Raw genomic sequence first — 15,888 nt, 5'->3', positions numbered from 1 at the left:
ACATAATATAGTGTAACCAGCAGGTTAGCAAAACCACATCTGTAAGACAAGACTGGCTCCTCATAGATACCTTATACATTCAAACAAATGAAGATAAACCTGTCTGACTGAGTGACACAATGCTGTCTCTTGGCTAGCAGTACTTCAGCTCTACTGTCTTACTCTGGCTCTGCTTCATGTGATGGATGTTGACACACCCACTAACCACCCATTCCTGGAACAAAAATCTGGATAGATAGAGTATTGTCTTCAGATGATTGTTACCAAATTTGTGAATCAATGTCATTTTTTTTAAAGAATGTGTAAGCAGTTCAACACATTCAGTTCAAAGTAAAATACTGCAATAGCTATTGGATGATGTGGTACAGACATTTTATTGTAACCACAGATGTTGAATCTAAATTATTTTGGTGAAGAAGTAGTATCTAAATTTACATCTCATCTTAACTGTAAAATAGCAGAACAGAATAATACTCAATAACGAGTGCGAGGCTGGTGTTGAAGTCATGATTTCCTTAGAAGATATGTTTTATGTTCATTCAAGGATAAGCACTGGGTTTTTATAGAGGTATAATATTGTAATGAAAGTCACAGAATCTGATTAAGAATTGGCTATTGAGCATGAGGAGATCCTTCAACATTTTATAATTCAAACTTCTATTAGGTTGTAGCCATTGACTTTGCCATTGACTGCATATGGCTGCAGGTACAGTAACTGAAGCATAGCAGGGGCACATTAGCCTATGGACTACTTACAGGGGCAACTCCCCACCTCCCTCACCCAAACAAATGAATAGCTGCATTGCTACCTATGAAGAATAATTTTATTTACACATTGTTCAAGACACATTTTTCTATTGAGGCACCCTGATCCAATGAAGAAAATATTCAAGAAGCTGCTTTATCAAGTCAATGTCTATGTAAGTAGCCTTTAGTGATTTTCTGTCAATATTATGACAGTGTGAACAGGTCTGGTTCACTGGTTTCCAGAGTTTCCCCAAATGAATGAAGAGTTGAGTAAATGGATATGTTCTAATCTCAAAATGAGATTCCACACTGATTTTACATTAATGCTTTTTTAGAATAACATTTACTGTATTTAACATAACACAACTTAGCATCTATGAATATATGCTAATAGGGGAGGCTGGGGTGATTGCAACACTTGCATTTCTCTCAGTTACTCAGAAACTATTTAGACCAGACGAACCAAAATTTTACATATGAATCATATGATGTAAAATACCTTACATCTGTCTGCTGATTACATTTACCACATACCATTTAAAATTATTACATATGACATATCATTGACAATATTCATATTTTGAGTGAAAGAATAGGAGAGGTTTGCATCATATTAAAAATAATAAACTTTAGCTTTTTGTCTCACTAAGCATAATATTCTGAAAATGTGCATTGTTTTACAACACTATCATAGTATTGTTTATTTATAGAATAATATTTATCAAAGAACAGTTGTTTTGTTTTGCATAGAACACAAGTGATATGATGACAGATAAACATAACAGGAAAATATATAAGACAAAATAATTCCCAAAATAACTTGTTTGTATTTTTCTATACGATAACATTTTGAAAAATACTGTTGTGTGGTCCGTTTTGATTTGGCTGCTTAGCTTGGAGACAGTAACAACAACTTGTTGCAACCATCCCCCTCCATAACAGAACATTGTGTGCTAGCTAGACAGACTTGACTTTGACAAATGTTAACCATGTGACTAAGAAGTCAACATAACAATGATTCAAACTAAGTACATTTTGAAAAAAAAAAAGACTTGTTGCAACTGTCCCTTGTTGCAACCCTCCCCAGTCTCGCCTAATTTATTATGCGAGCAGGTCACAGCAGGTCAAATTAAACTTACTGCCAATTTGCCCCAGTGGCCATCTGCAGTACTGCAACTAACAATCTCCTGCAACTCACGCAGCATTTTCCTCGCAAAAGTCTATTACTACATATACTTTTCACCCATGAAGGTTCAATATTTGTTAAACTTTCCCAGAGTCTAGAAATGCACATTTTTATGTGCATGACATCATCTCAGTGTTGAGTGGGAGGCACCAATTCACATGTGCACCTGAAATGACTGCATTGGAATTTGAACCATTAACTCTAATACAGTTGGACTCTCAAAGAGTTGTATTAGTAATTTTTTTTTTCGTGACATTTACATAAGTCAACAGGAAGCAGCTCAGACAGAAATAGACTCTAACATGCACATCTATGGGCCCTAGAACACTCTTTGGCATTTGGTTGCATTAGCAACAGCAACATTAGTGTAGTAGCATAGTAGTATAATAGTTTTCATAATTCATCCATTCAATACATAACATTCAAAATGTTGCCATTTATAACAAACTTTTAACATGTGAACATAAGCTGTGCTTTGAACCTAGGTTCAGCCAAGGCTTTTATACATCAAATGTGTAACATTAATCACAGCCTGTCAGCTTTGGTTTTATTCTTTATTTCCATTTATGCACATAATGCTGTGTCAAGCGTCAAGTTTTCAGCACTAAATACTAGATATGCTTTAATGTTAGAACAGAAATATTGGCTACTGCTGACTTCAGTCTTAAAGTGTTCACATTGGCCCATAAAACAGGCAGATCAGGGAGACCCTTGCCTACAGTAACATGAAGGCCTCATATTGTACAAAGGTAGATGTCCATGTGTTATAAAGTAGGTCCAGGTTCTATATTGATATAAAGTGTCAAAGCACTCAGTCCACAGAAAAATGCACACAGCCTGTATTCAGAAACTGAGCCTTAAAACGAGACATCAGGACTTCTGTAACTTTGTGATGTAAGCCATGACATCAACACAGTCCACCTGGACCCACCATCCAGCCCTTTTTTGTTGTTGTTGTTTTACCTTAATTAACAACACAACACAAGGCAGTCATTCTGTTGCTGAGCTAGCAAGAAAAATGTCAAGAAAATGCTGCACTATCTCTGGTTGAAATGAAGCCAATGTTTCACCACACAGCCTTCCCCAGGACAGTTATATTAGAGCCCAATGGCTTTAAGTTTTATTTTTTCTGAAATACCAGAGCATTTCAGTCCGAATTTGACCATCTGTTTGGCTTATGTTTAGTGCTGACTGACCATCACCTTTTGCATTTACTGGTGAGTTTTACCAAGCTACAGTACTAGGCTACAATCTGTTACTTGAGGTTGGACTGGCCTTGCATCCCTCAGAAAGCAGTCAGCTAATCAGAAGAAAGGCTTGGAGACTGACACAAAACGACTGATAGAGCTCCAGAGAAAAGCCTGTGAGGGGAGATGTAAAACTACACTGAGATGGTTTTTGGTTTTTCAAACTACAAATATATCTTGTTGGATATCAACACTTTAAAGAAAACACAGGAGAAGTTAAAATATGGGACAAAGTTACCACATTATCTACTGTATTGCCATGAAGGACTGAGGTGCAGTTGTGATCAGTTTTGTTCCAGGTGTTTGTCTGTGTCCCATTCTTCTTCAAACATGCATGGAAACATGTGAAAGCAAAAATTTAAAATTTAAAATAAAATTAAAAATAATAATTTCCTTCAAATGTTGGCTCATTTCATTCTGTCATCGCAGGAGGGCAAATGATAAGTGGAGCCTCATTTCTTCCTGATTTATTAGTACAGGGGCTGAAGAATGGATGGATGATGTCAGGAAAACTGTCTGTGAATGTATAGATGAGCATTCTGGCCTCCACATTGAAGAAGGACACGACTCCCTTATCACAGTCCACATAGACTCCAATCCGCGAGGGTCTGAGGTTGACTGTTAGACTGGTTGAGGGATCTGTTCGAAAGGCGTAGTCGTTCCGATCCCGCAGGCTGAGGAACCAGTAACCATGGGTGGGGCTTACTGTGATTTTGCCCTTCCGGTTGACGGACCGGCATGCCACTCCCAGGTCCCAGTCAGTCTTTCCTCCTACGTCCACCTGGCAGAGAAAAGTGTGGTACAGTTTAGTGTAATGAGTGCAGACTTACCATCTATTAGGGTGAAGTCATACTAGTCTTATATTAAGTACTGGTCAATAGATAGTCAAGGCGTGACACTGGGAATAGATTTTCCTTCCTTTGACTAAAGTTACAATAATACCAGTGCAAATTTAAATCTGTTCATTTCATTGTTCTGTATTTTAGGCAGATATTCAACACTGTGACCAGCTAAAATATAGATTAGCATCCCCAAAGAGCACTGGAAGTCAAGTCTATTCATCCATCCATCCATGCATTAGCTATACCCGCTTATCCTTGAGAGTTGCTGGGGACTGGAGCCTATTCAACTAACATTGGGTGAGAGGCGGGGTACAACCTGGACAGCTTGCCAGTCTATCACAAGGCTGACACATAGAGACAAACAAACCATTCATGCCAGTTAAGTTCTAAGGAGAGCAGTTTTATCAATGAAAGAAACTGATGATGATGTGATGATGTTAACCAATGATAACATACAGTATATATGTGTGTGTATGTGTGTGTGTGTGTGTGTGTGTGTGTGTGTTTCACTACTTACAACTACCCTCTTGTATTTCTCTGGTCTGACAGCAGATGGCACAAGCCACTACTAAAAACAACTAAGTCAGGTTTGAGGATTTCTTCACTTTCTTCATTACTGGTCTTCCAGCTCAGATGAACATACTGTATGCTGATGACATTAAATCTGTATGTGCTGATGTTGATCACGTAAAACCTGACAAGCCTAGACTTTCCCTGAACACAAAGAATCACCGCTGCATCATTTTAACACTTGCACAACACATTAACATCAGCTTCAACGTGTGCTCCACAGACCTCCCAGTAATGTCGTCCTGAGTTGAAGCCCTGCTGGGCCAGCACACACACCACCCGGTCAAAGCGCTCGGGGTTGTCCGGTACCAGCTGATGGCGGTCACCGCAGTGCACCTGCTTTGCATCTGCTGAGATGATAAGACGTGGATGGGCTGTGTTGGGGTCCAAAGTGATGTCGGCTTACAGGTTGAGAGAGAGTGATGAAGGGAGGTTAAACCAGTCTAAATAAGACAGCATGAAAACAAACTGAAAATGACGATGCACATTTTAAACCCTTACCTGCATATTCTTGAACCCTCCTTGTCTCTGAAGAGAAACATATATATTTACATTGTCAAATCATATTCATTTCAGATTTTCATATATTGTGCCATTTTCAGAATCAGGAAGACTTAGAATAATATTTTGTGTCATATCTAACCAGAGTCTTACTTGGATTGGGTCTGGGTGCAGATTGGTCCACTGAGGTTCGCTGGCCTATTAATAAGAGAAAAGAAAAGAAAGGGTTTCTTTCACACTGTTGTTATGATCTTGGACATGTCAGCCTTTGTAAGTGAACATATGATCATCTGTGAGGATTCTCAATCATCCAGGTAATGGTCTTCAAAGAAAAGTTGAATCAACAACTCATTCAACTCTCATCCAAGATGACAGAACAATGACTGTTAAGTCTAACCCTTAAGGTTTAATTTCTTCCCAAAATCTCTTAGAGGGTTTCCTTAGTTCAGGAAAAAAAATTAAGTAAAAGAGATTTTACAGTAGTAAAATTCTCCTGTTTCTTTGGAGACTGTTTTTTTTGCTGACATCAGCCTGTGATACCTGTTATCATTTTTGGGGAGGCAGCAGCATTAAAGGAGTGTGCTGATATCTCATCTTCCTGTTTATTTGACAGGAACTTCACATTGTTCAGCAGACGGTTAGAGAGTTTAAACTCTGTGGACATAAAACACCACGACTGTAACTGACCACAAAGACCCTGTAGCATGAAACAGCACAACAACCATTAGTAACAGAGGAGCTGGAGGTGCACAGCTGTGGAAAGTGGAGTCTCCTCCCCCCCTGGGTCTCCTCACCAGTCAGTCAGAACAGAGAACACCTCTTGGATGAGAGGTGAAATGTCTTTAACCTTTCTTGAATGATCATCAGAAAGACAAGAGACCTATTGGTGCCTCCTGATTAAGAACTAAATGAATATTTTAGGTCTTTTGGAAACAGTATGAAATATGAAAACTATGTCTACAGTACTGCTGGTTGATTTGTAAAGTTTTAGCCGAACGTTTCAGAATCCATCTTTGGAGTTTTTAGACCCCTTACTATCCAACTTCACTCATGGTCTGAATGAAGACTTACACACTTCTGGCAGTTTCCGCATTTCCTCCTGAAAGCGCTCCATCATTGGACTGACCATCCTGAGAATCACCCCTGAGGTCAGCTCAGACGACACAGAGACACTGGACCAGTTCTTAGCTGGTGGAGGGGTGGACAGGACAGGAAAGGTCTGCAGAGAGAGAGAGAGAGAGGGGGGGAGAGAGGGAGAAAGAAGTGGCTTCAAGAAATACATCAGCTTTTAGAGATTCTCCATTTGGTGATGAGAAACATCAAAATCCCTTTATCTGCTGGTAGATGATTGACAGAGTGGTTCATATGTAGCACAACTGTGTAGCAAACTGATTTGTTGAGGCCTGTAAATATAGAGTTATAATAGCTACAGCTGTCCCTACTGGTAAACACACCTCATCATGCCCCATCATGCTATGATGTTTTTCATACTCATGTTTCCCTGGGGGGAGGGGGAGGACGATTCATCCATCCATACCTTTAGAAAGTGTATGTAGTCTTCAGACATGGCCAGCTGGTTCAGTGCTGTACTCCTCTTTTTCAGCTCAACAATCTCCTCCTCCAGCTCTCTCAGCAGAGTCTGAGCTCTGTGCTCAGATGCTCGATGCCTCATCTCTATCACCTGGGGTTCATCAAGAAAAATTTACGCCACGCAGATTAGTTACCTCAAAATGGAGGACTTCATCACTTTAATTACAATGAATCTTTGTTATTAATATCCTGTGTCAGTGTTATTTACCTCCAGGACTTCAGTTTGGCAGTGCTCCACACTGGAAATCAGTTTGGAAAACACACAAACAACCCCATCTGTCTCTCTCTCAGCTGCAGCCTGAATAAAATACAAAGAGCAATAGATGTTTGTTTAAGGGCACTGACTGAAAGTTTGTGAGCAAACTCATATTTTACTGGCCAAGTATTCAGGCTCATGTAGTGAGGAGCAAGACTCCCCTGATCAGTCTGATCAGACTAAACCTGTACATGGCTCTGATTTTAAAATACATGTGTCGTCAGGGGGCTTGTTCTCCCCTCTATTCCATTCAGTTAAATTCAGTTTTATTTGTATAACACCAAACCATAACATAAATTATCTGGAGGCACTTTACAGGGTGGGTTGAAGACCTTGCAATACTATAGAGAGAAACCAACATTTCTCACAATGGGCAAACACTTAGCAACAGTTGGGCTTGTCAGGATGGACGGCCTGGTGTGAAATACACTACTAATCTTTAAATGTCTCAACAGTCTTACACCACGACTGAACCTGAAAAATGATCCACTTTGGTACAGAATGAAAACTCACCTGTATCTCTCGTAAGGAGTTTTGTATTTCCTCCACTTTCCTCTCTCTCTCACAGATAAGGTCCTTCAGCTCCACATCTGCAATACCTAGCTGGGACTGGAGAAGACAGAAAACACTCTTAACTTTAAGCACCCTTAACCAAAGTGTGTCCATGACTTAGAACCACTACTAATCCTAACTAATCCTAATCTTAACCTCTATGCAAGGTGTAGACATACACCATATTTCAACACAATTGTATAGATAGGTTAGAATTTCTATGACTATGGAAAGACAACATGAGATCATCAGTAACATCATTTAAAGTAGCTATTTGCAAGTTTTCTCTGATGCCAATAATGGTTTCTTGCTGGGAGAAGGTGGTGGTGGTGGCCACTTGCCAAGAGCTTCAGCCATCATTGCATTTACAATTCAAGAGGTTATAATATGTCCCCCGAGCAGCTCTATTTTCTTCAGGGCAGAGTGGATGCTACAGTGACTCGGTATCAGAAAGTGACCATGACTAGAGCTAGCTGGTTAGCATGCTAACTTCAGTAAGAAGCGATAGAAATAGGAGCAAAACAAGAGTTAACATTAGTGGTGCTTTCCACTGCTGCAGACAGGTGTCAGTGAGTAAAGGAATGAAGTTTGTTTCTTCTAGACTGGTACGTAAACAGCTGTTAATGCTTACGTTGGCTATGTAGCAATAGCAAAAAGTTGTATATAGCTCCTTTAAATGAAGCATTTTCTTGTTTTGGCCTGCACATTCTACTTTGAACACAAACAGCTCTTATGTCCTTCTCTACATTATTGCATGTGTTCCACATATAACAGGCCTTTCCCCAACCTTATATGTGTAGAATGTGATCATAGTGTTTTCCAAATTCTTTTTATGTTTTTGTTAGAAAGTGAAAAGTGGTGCAGCTTGTCTGTCTACCACAGTGTCTTCTTTAATGTCACCACCAGGTGTTGCCAGAAACACAAGTTTTAACCTCAGTGAAACAAATCTGGCTTCTGACAATGCAGCTGCAGTGAAAACACAAGTTTTCTCTCTACTGACTGACACACACAAAAACCTTTTTGATTTGCCACTCCCTCTTAGCAGGGGTGACATTGTGTCCTCGGTGCTCGGCGGTCTCCACACAGACACCACACACACAGGTGTTGTCGGTGTGACAGAAGAACTCCAGACCTCTCAGGTGCACAGGGCACAGAGGCAGGTTGAGGGAGGATTCACTTGAAGTGCTCACAGAATACCTGTGGTAATGTAGAGACATAGAAGGTGAATTATTGAAAAACAACAGTGTGTTAGCCAGTACATTCAGTATATGACAGCTTTTATGTTTGCTATTCTAAATGTACAGAGAAGCAGAGGGCAATCCCAGCTGACATTGGGCAAGGGCAGGGTACACCCTGGACAGGCCGCCAGTCTATCGAAGGGCTGACACAGAGACAAACAGCCACACACACACCTACGGGCAATTTAATGGCAAACCACGTAAACTTAATGTGCATGTTTTTGGACTGTGGGAGGAAGCCAGAGTACCCAGGGGGAACCCACACAGACACAGGGAGAACATGCAAACTCCACAAAGAAAGGCCCCAGGCCCGGGGCCAGGGTTCAAACCCAGAACCTTCTTGCTGTGTGGCGACAGCGCTAACCACGGTACAACCATGCCACCCCAAATTAAACAAAATAGACAAAATAAAATTTGCTCAAAATAATGGGTGACCTTTAAAAACCCTATATGTGGAAAATGAAAATCTCCAACTCTCTTGATTCCAAGCAGTTCTATCAAAAAAAACAGACACAAACAAAACTAATTTTCAACTGGATCATGACTTTAACTACAACAGTAAAATAAAAGTATATTGCTGTTAGTCCTATAGCTTGGAAGATTAAAAAAACACAACCAAAATGAAATTTGTTTTGGATATTAATACCCTTCAGAAGATGAATCTAATGTCTCTGCTTGTTTTTATTTACACCCATTAGTATTATAAGTTACAGTTTTTTAAATAACATTTTTACGCCACATTTACTTTAGTAATATATTTTTTGTGTGCTGCATTAAAGATGTGCTTGAATCAAACCCATTTTATGTGAATGTAGTTTGGTACCTGTTGGGGGGCGAATAGGGTGGGGGTGGGTCGTGGTGCTCATTGTTCTGAGCCTGGAAGGCCAGGTGAGCATTGACTTGACCGGGGCTTTGGGGTTGTGGGTCATTGGGAAATGTGAAATGAGGTTCCCCGGGAGTCGAGAGCCGCTGAAAACGGGTCATCATCTCAGCAAAAACGCTCTCTGGCATCTCTCCTGGCCTCGGGGGTGGGGACAGGGCTGTCTGATGATGATGATGGTGGGGATGTGAGTTGGGATGCTCTGCTCCTCCTCCACCACTTCTCTCCAGTGGGACTCCAGTGCTGGCCATCTGCTTGAACTGTTCAGTGATTTCCCTCAGTGTTTGGTTGATATGGAGCTCTGGTCGCTGGCGGAAGGACTCCTTACAGAGGGGGCACTGGTAGAACTTTGTACCCCCCCCTCCTCTGTCCCAGTAGGAGGAGATGCAGGCCTGGCAGAAGCTGTGGCCGCATGGTGTTGACACTGGGTTGTTGAACACTTCCAGACAGATCGAGCAGCTGAACTGGTCTTCAGATAGAAAGGCAGCAGGCAGCGCCATAGCCATCCAACTTTACACTATATGAGAGATAGTGAGAAGAAATAGGTAATGCAGGATATATAAAATAATTCTGATAGACAGAGAATCTGTTTCTTGTGAAAGATGTGAATCTATATCAAACCTGTTGCATGAAATATTAAAATGTTCCTGACTTGCAGGCATTGTAAGCAACAATCAGGTTCCAGCTGATCACACAATCAGTGACTGGGACTCACCTCACAGTAACAGTGCAGATCCTAGAAAAAAACATTCACTGCAGTGCAGGAAGAAAAAAAAAAAAAAAAAAAAAATTGGCTCCACTTTCCCCACATTACAATGTGTTGTCATTCAGTAACAGGAATACATGTACATGTGTTCTCTGGACATCAAATAAACCTTCAAACTAGTCTTGCAGCTGTCGCCCAGTGTTTTGCAGTAGTGCTGTGAGTCTGGAAACCCAACAGTTGTGAATTTGTCAAATGAAGGAGAGTTTCCCTCTCAGCTCTTAGAGTCAGATAGGTCAGGCTCTATTTGTCCAGGTTGTGAGATATCTATCTGAGATTATTGAGACAATGAAAAGTGAAAGGAATATAGTTTGTGATGCTCAAAGTAACAAAAAAACTTGTCTCAATAGCAGAAATGGTCTGATTTCTCTTGATATTGCACCAGTCATTATTTTATCCAGAGGATAACCAGGGTATTATCAGTGAAGTCGGTGTGGTTTCACTTTCTGTGTAAGTGCAGGTTCACTCAAACACATGTAGGAACCATAGACTGTTTAGAAAAATGCATGTAGACTCTGGGTCTGCAATGTGAAGCCAGTGCTGAAGTGCCTTTAACCTGCATTCTATCTAATGACCATCACGGGGCGACTCCACTGGTTCGATTGTATTGAAGTCTATGTGAAAATGGCCCTACTTCTCACTTGATTTATTACCTCAGCAAACATTTTCCTAATGAGTTTTTGGTCTCAATTGCAACTTTCAAGTCTTCTTCAATACAGCATGATGTTATTTTTTAAAATTACGGTCCCATTTAGAGGAAAATAGACCTTAAAGCATGGTATGTATTACAGCGGGGCTACAGAGTGCAGAGCAGGTCAGATCGACCCCTCACTCCTCCTCAGTGCCACCTTCTTGTCAAAATATGGTTTCTTCTGGTTTCAAAAACCAAGATGGCGAAAGCCAAATTACAAACTTGAGATTTTGAAACAACAGTTTACAAATCCATGGGATTCATTTTCTAAACTTGAGTATAGATATGTCACCAAGATTTAAAGCTGTTAAAGGTTCTTGTTTTCTCATTTTCAAGTTAATATAAACATAACATACTGTAGACTACTCAGCTATCTCTTGGCTATTGACTGTTGGAGATGATTTTAGTTCCAGTCGAGTAAAACCCAAAGAGAAAGACAGGTCCTTAAACACTGAACCGAATTCTAATCCTTACTTTAAACCCTTGGCCCAGCCTAAACCTAAAACTAATCCCTGCCTCTAACCTGTTCTGTGAGCCCACAACACCCTGCAGCACTGTTAGAAACACACTTGTGTGTGTCAGTCCATCTGAGTGAGTGTGTGTCTGATGCACACACACACACACACACAAACACACACACAGACACACACACTAAAACAATACAAATTAGTAGTTACGCAAGATCAGGGATTTCAGGCTTGGTTGGAATATTAAGGCCCATTAACATGTTACGTGTGGTAATAAAAATGTGCAAGTCATCCACATGTCCTCTTTGTTCTGCACTCACAAATATTAGGTACCAGATCTTCTGTTCTTCCAGTTGGTGAAAACAGCTGTATCATGTCTCTGAGGAGCCTGAGAAAATAACCTTGCTGATGTCACAGTGATGTCATCAGAGTTGTCTCTGCTTGGGTTTCATATTATACTTTTATTTTTGTTTAACTTTTATTTGAAGTGTTGATATCCATAAGAAGATATATTTGTGGTTTTAAGAACCAAAAACCATCTCAGTGTAGTTTTACATCTCCTCTCTCAGGCTTCTCTCTGGAGCTCTACTAACATCAGGTCAGTGAGCCAACCAGGAGGGAGGATCTAAGCCTGTCTTCTGATTGGCTGACTGTTTTCTGAGTGACCGAATAAAAATCTAGCAGATTTCAGGTAAACACTCAGAGAAACCTAATCCTGCAAGGTTGGATGGTGGATCCAGGTGGGTGGGGCTTGGACCATGCTGAGGGCATGCTGAGGGCAGTGACTGCTTTGTTGTGACATCACACAGTTACAGATGTCCTGATGGCTCGTTTTAAGGCTCCGTTTCTGATACAGGCTGTATGCATTTCTCTGGGGACTGAGCACTTTCACAGTATTAATATAGAATGTAGACCTGCTTTATAATCAAAAAAACACATGGACGTCTACCTTTATACTATATGGGACATTTAAAAGACAGCACCCTAAACTTGAGGGTTGTGGTTTGAAGGATGTGGACATTGCCCCTTTAATTTTTTAAAAATGATGAGTATTTTTAAAGCAGTTATTTGTGGTACACGTTATTTGCAGTGTACAGGTGGTATTAGCCACAGTGTCTGCATAAACTGTTTATTTAGCAGCTACAATGCTGAGTCACAGAGGTGCTGTGTAACTGCGAAACTAGTTCAGTTATGATTAGTCTGTTTCCACCAGGTTCTCCGGTTCCCTCCCACAGTCCAAAGTCCAAAGATAGCAACATTCTAGGATGGAGGATCTAATAATGTCCCAAATTTCACACACCCACACAGCTGCAGCTCAGGTAGAGCCTGTTTCCCGTGGATGAGCTGAAGAGGGTAGGAATGCAGTAAACAACCTGAGCGTAGTGATCATAGCTGGAATAGAGAAGAAATGACTCAGTGTTGACTGTTGTTTTTTCCTGCAACATACGGGAGGTCAGTTTCTTCAGACAGTTTTAAGACCCCTAAACTTTCTATAACCACCCACAGATTAGATGATCTAACTCCAATCAAGGTGTAGAAACATCTCAAAGATTTGAGAGGAACCTGAGATAAATGTGTCATAGCAAAATGTCTGAATACTTATGTCGATGCGGCATTCAGTTTTTACTCTTTAATAAATGTGCAAACATTTCTAAAATTCTACTACTTAGTGTAGATTGAGGGATTTTTTATTTTGTTTTAGCATGAAGCTGCAATGCAACAAAATGTGAAAAAAGTGAAGGGGTCTGAAGACCTTCTGCATTCACTTTATTTCTTTGATAAATGTAAAAAATGTTAAGTTAACAGCTGCTACTTCAGAAAACGTGTCAACTGAAAATAACAGAGATGGACACATCACCCAGACCTGGTCAGTCGGAGCAAAGAAACTGGCTGATTATCAGATGAGCTGTATAAATATAATTCCAGCCTGATGGATATGAAATCTATCTTCCAGGTTTTTAGCTGCCAGATGCAGCGGCATCTTACAGCTGGTTGGCTCTCAGTATATAACCAGTACACGTGCGCTTCAAGTGCCTAAAACTTCACTGTATAAATGATATCAAGTTGTTGTTGTGTCCAGTTGAATTCTTGTGGTTAATGTGATGAATGCATGTTTTTTTATAGTTGTCTTTTGTGGATGGTTGTTCATCTGTCCTCAGTTTTAAAATGCTGTGATGTTTTGTTGAGTTTTTATTTTTATCTTTCATCTTTTTGAATCTCGCCCTTAACAAAAAAACTAAATAAATAAAATGCTGAAACAACAAAACTAACAAACAAAAACAAATATAAAACTAAACATTTTAGTTTTTGAAAAACTAAACAAGACCTGTTTCAAAAAATGAAAAGTGAAATTGAAAAAAAAAGTGAAATGAAATGAAAACGAATACTATTATAACCTCTGTGTCCTTTACAATGTAAGGTTAGCCTAGCTTAGCATAAAAACTGAACGCAGGTGGAACCTACTAGTGCAGCTCTATCCCACACTTCTATATATTCGGCATTATACAACTTAAACCTTTGGTGCTAATGGTAATGCTACCTGCTCAGACTGTCACATCTGAAACACATATTTGAATTTGTTCCTCTTTGTTCTCACGTCTCAGGTGTGGTTTGGGTTTACGCAACTCGGCTCTGCATCACCTGTCAACAGTGCCATTCAGTCAGCAGCTGCATGTTGGGAAATCAGTCATGTGTTGAGCTGTACCTGGTTAAACAGTAAAGCTGCAGTGTGAACAGGCGCCTAATGCTCCTGACAAAAGAGAACATTTTGTCACAGTGGACACAGGAACTACCCATATGTTATCTGCCATTTTTTCATTCTCTTCATTCAGCAGACACATTTATGTATTGTGTATCAACCTCTTTAGAAACACAGATAACAGGCTCATAATGGAGGTGGTTTGTGGTTTCACTCTCCACCAACACCCATTAAATGGCATCTCACACTCTCCACAGTCATGAGGTTCTGATGGTGAAACAGTGGATAACACTAACAAACATTGTGGTCAACCTGAACCTTTTAACACCTGTGTGTACTTGTTGTACATGCACTTTTCTCATGATAATGAGCACTTACATTTATTTACAGTTGTCTGTTATCTCACGTACTTAATTAGAAATTACAGAGGATAGTGTAGAAAAAGCTTTTGGTACATGAAGCCTGCTGTTTGGTCCATTATCTTAGAACAGAGAATTAATAACGTTAATAATATGGACACACAGATTCCCGGTGAATGAAATAAGGTTCCAGTGTCTTACCTGCTCTGAGGACTGAAGTGATGTCAGAGAGGTGATAATAGGTAAAAAGATTAAATATATGTCCAAGACGTCTTGGATGTGCCCGGTCCTGTTAATCCCTGTGTCTGCTTCTCGCTTGTCACATTCCTTTCCTTTTTCCTTTCTTCCTTGTGTCATTGTGCTTTTGACCCCTCCCTCCTAACCCCCCCACCTGTACAGTTGATCCAATCCAACCTGCTCAACAGGTGCGGCTATGCAGATATGCCTTTTCTGTCTCTCTCTCTCTGTCCTAAGGCCAAAATGACCTAATTAACGCGCATACAAAAGCCACATGTGAACAAAAACAATTCAAGAATTCAGGAGATGATGATAATGACAAACAAATCTTTACATAATAAAGAGGATATAAAAATCCTTTTTTAGCTTTATCTCTTTATATTGTATTCCATCTTTTTGCAAAAACATTTAGTTTCATCCTCAGTCTCCACAGTGATGGTTTTTCTTATTTTGCCTAATGAGAGCTTCTCAGCAGACACTGTGCAAATAATAATAAAATACAATAATAATATAATATGATACATATGGCAAACTTAATCCACAACTGAGTTTTTTTTAGAGTAGCTGTGTCTGTCATGGGAGGATGTGTTTCCTTGGATGCCTGACTCTCCAGGCGTCAGCTCGGGTAATTCTGGTGTTGGCAAATTCATTGTTTTTCATTTTTCCTTGTTGAATTGAAGAATGAAGAAAGGTAGTCAGGTGGCACGAAAGTAAAGGTAAATATTTCAAAATAAAAGCCAAGAGGATAGCATGGGCATTCTATAAAAATGTAAAATTAGTACACTCACCCTGTAGACATGATTGTCTGTTGTCATGCCAAGGTTTTCATCAGACAAAGGAGAATATACATTACTGATAGTTGACTGAGGCTCAGGAGGCCGATGACCCATTAATGGATGACCCGCTGACATTGAGCTGGTACTTTGATCCATGGCTCCCCCCGTCCACATGCTGATGTTTTCCTGGGAAAGCACCAACTGCTCCTGATGGTCAGGCCTTGCATGGTAGCTCAGTAAAGAGCTCCAGTACAAACCTCCAGCAACACTCACAGTATACAAAGCAAC

General features: G+C 40.2%; 1 protein-coding gene across 1 annotated transcript; it reads right to left on the bottom strand.

The window, feature by feature from the left end:
- Positions 1-808: 808 nt before the first annotated feature.
- On the bottom strand, positions 809-14,944 carry LOC139636553 (E3 ubiquitin-protein ligase TRIM39-like). The gene is made up of 11 exons (XM_071504719.1): positions 14,789-14,944; positions 9,553-10,126; positions 8,508-8,688; positions 7,453-7,548; positions 6,892-6,981; positions 6,631-6,774; positions 6,165-6,312; positions 5,247-5,291; positions 5,094-5,120; positions 4,818-4,993; positions 809-3,961 (listed from the first exon to the last, which is right to left on the bottom strand). The coding sequence occupies exons 2-11, from the start codon at positions 10,113-10,115 to the stop codon at positions 3,593-3,595; spliced, it is 1,839 nt and encodes a 612-aa protein (XP_071360820.1). The 5' UTR covers positions 10,116-10,126; positions 14,789-14,944; the 3' UTR covers positions 809-3,592.
- Between the last annotated feature and the right edge of the window lie 944 nt (positions 14,945-15,888).

The sequence above is a fragment of the Trachinotus anak genome, unplaced genomic scaffold (genome assembly GCF_046630095.1).
Source record: "Trachinotus anak isolate AG129_WGS33_773 ecotype Australia unplaced genomic scaffold, CSIRO_AGI_Tana_v1 ptg000019l, whole genome shotgun sequence".
Lineage (NCBI taxonomy): Eukaryota > Metazoa > Chordata > Actinopteri > Carangiformes > Carangidae > Trachinotus > Trachinotus anak.
Note: the sequence above shows the minus strand (reverse complement) of the source record. Positions and strands in the feature narration are given on the sequence as shown.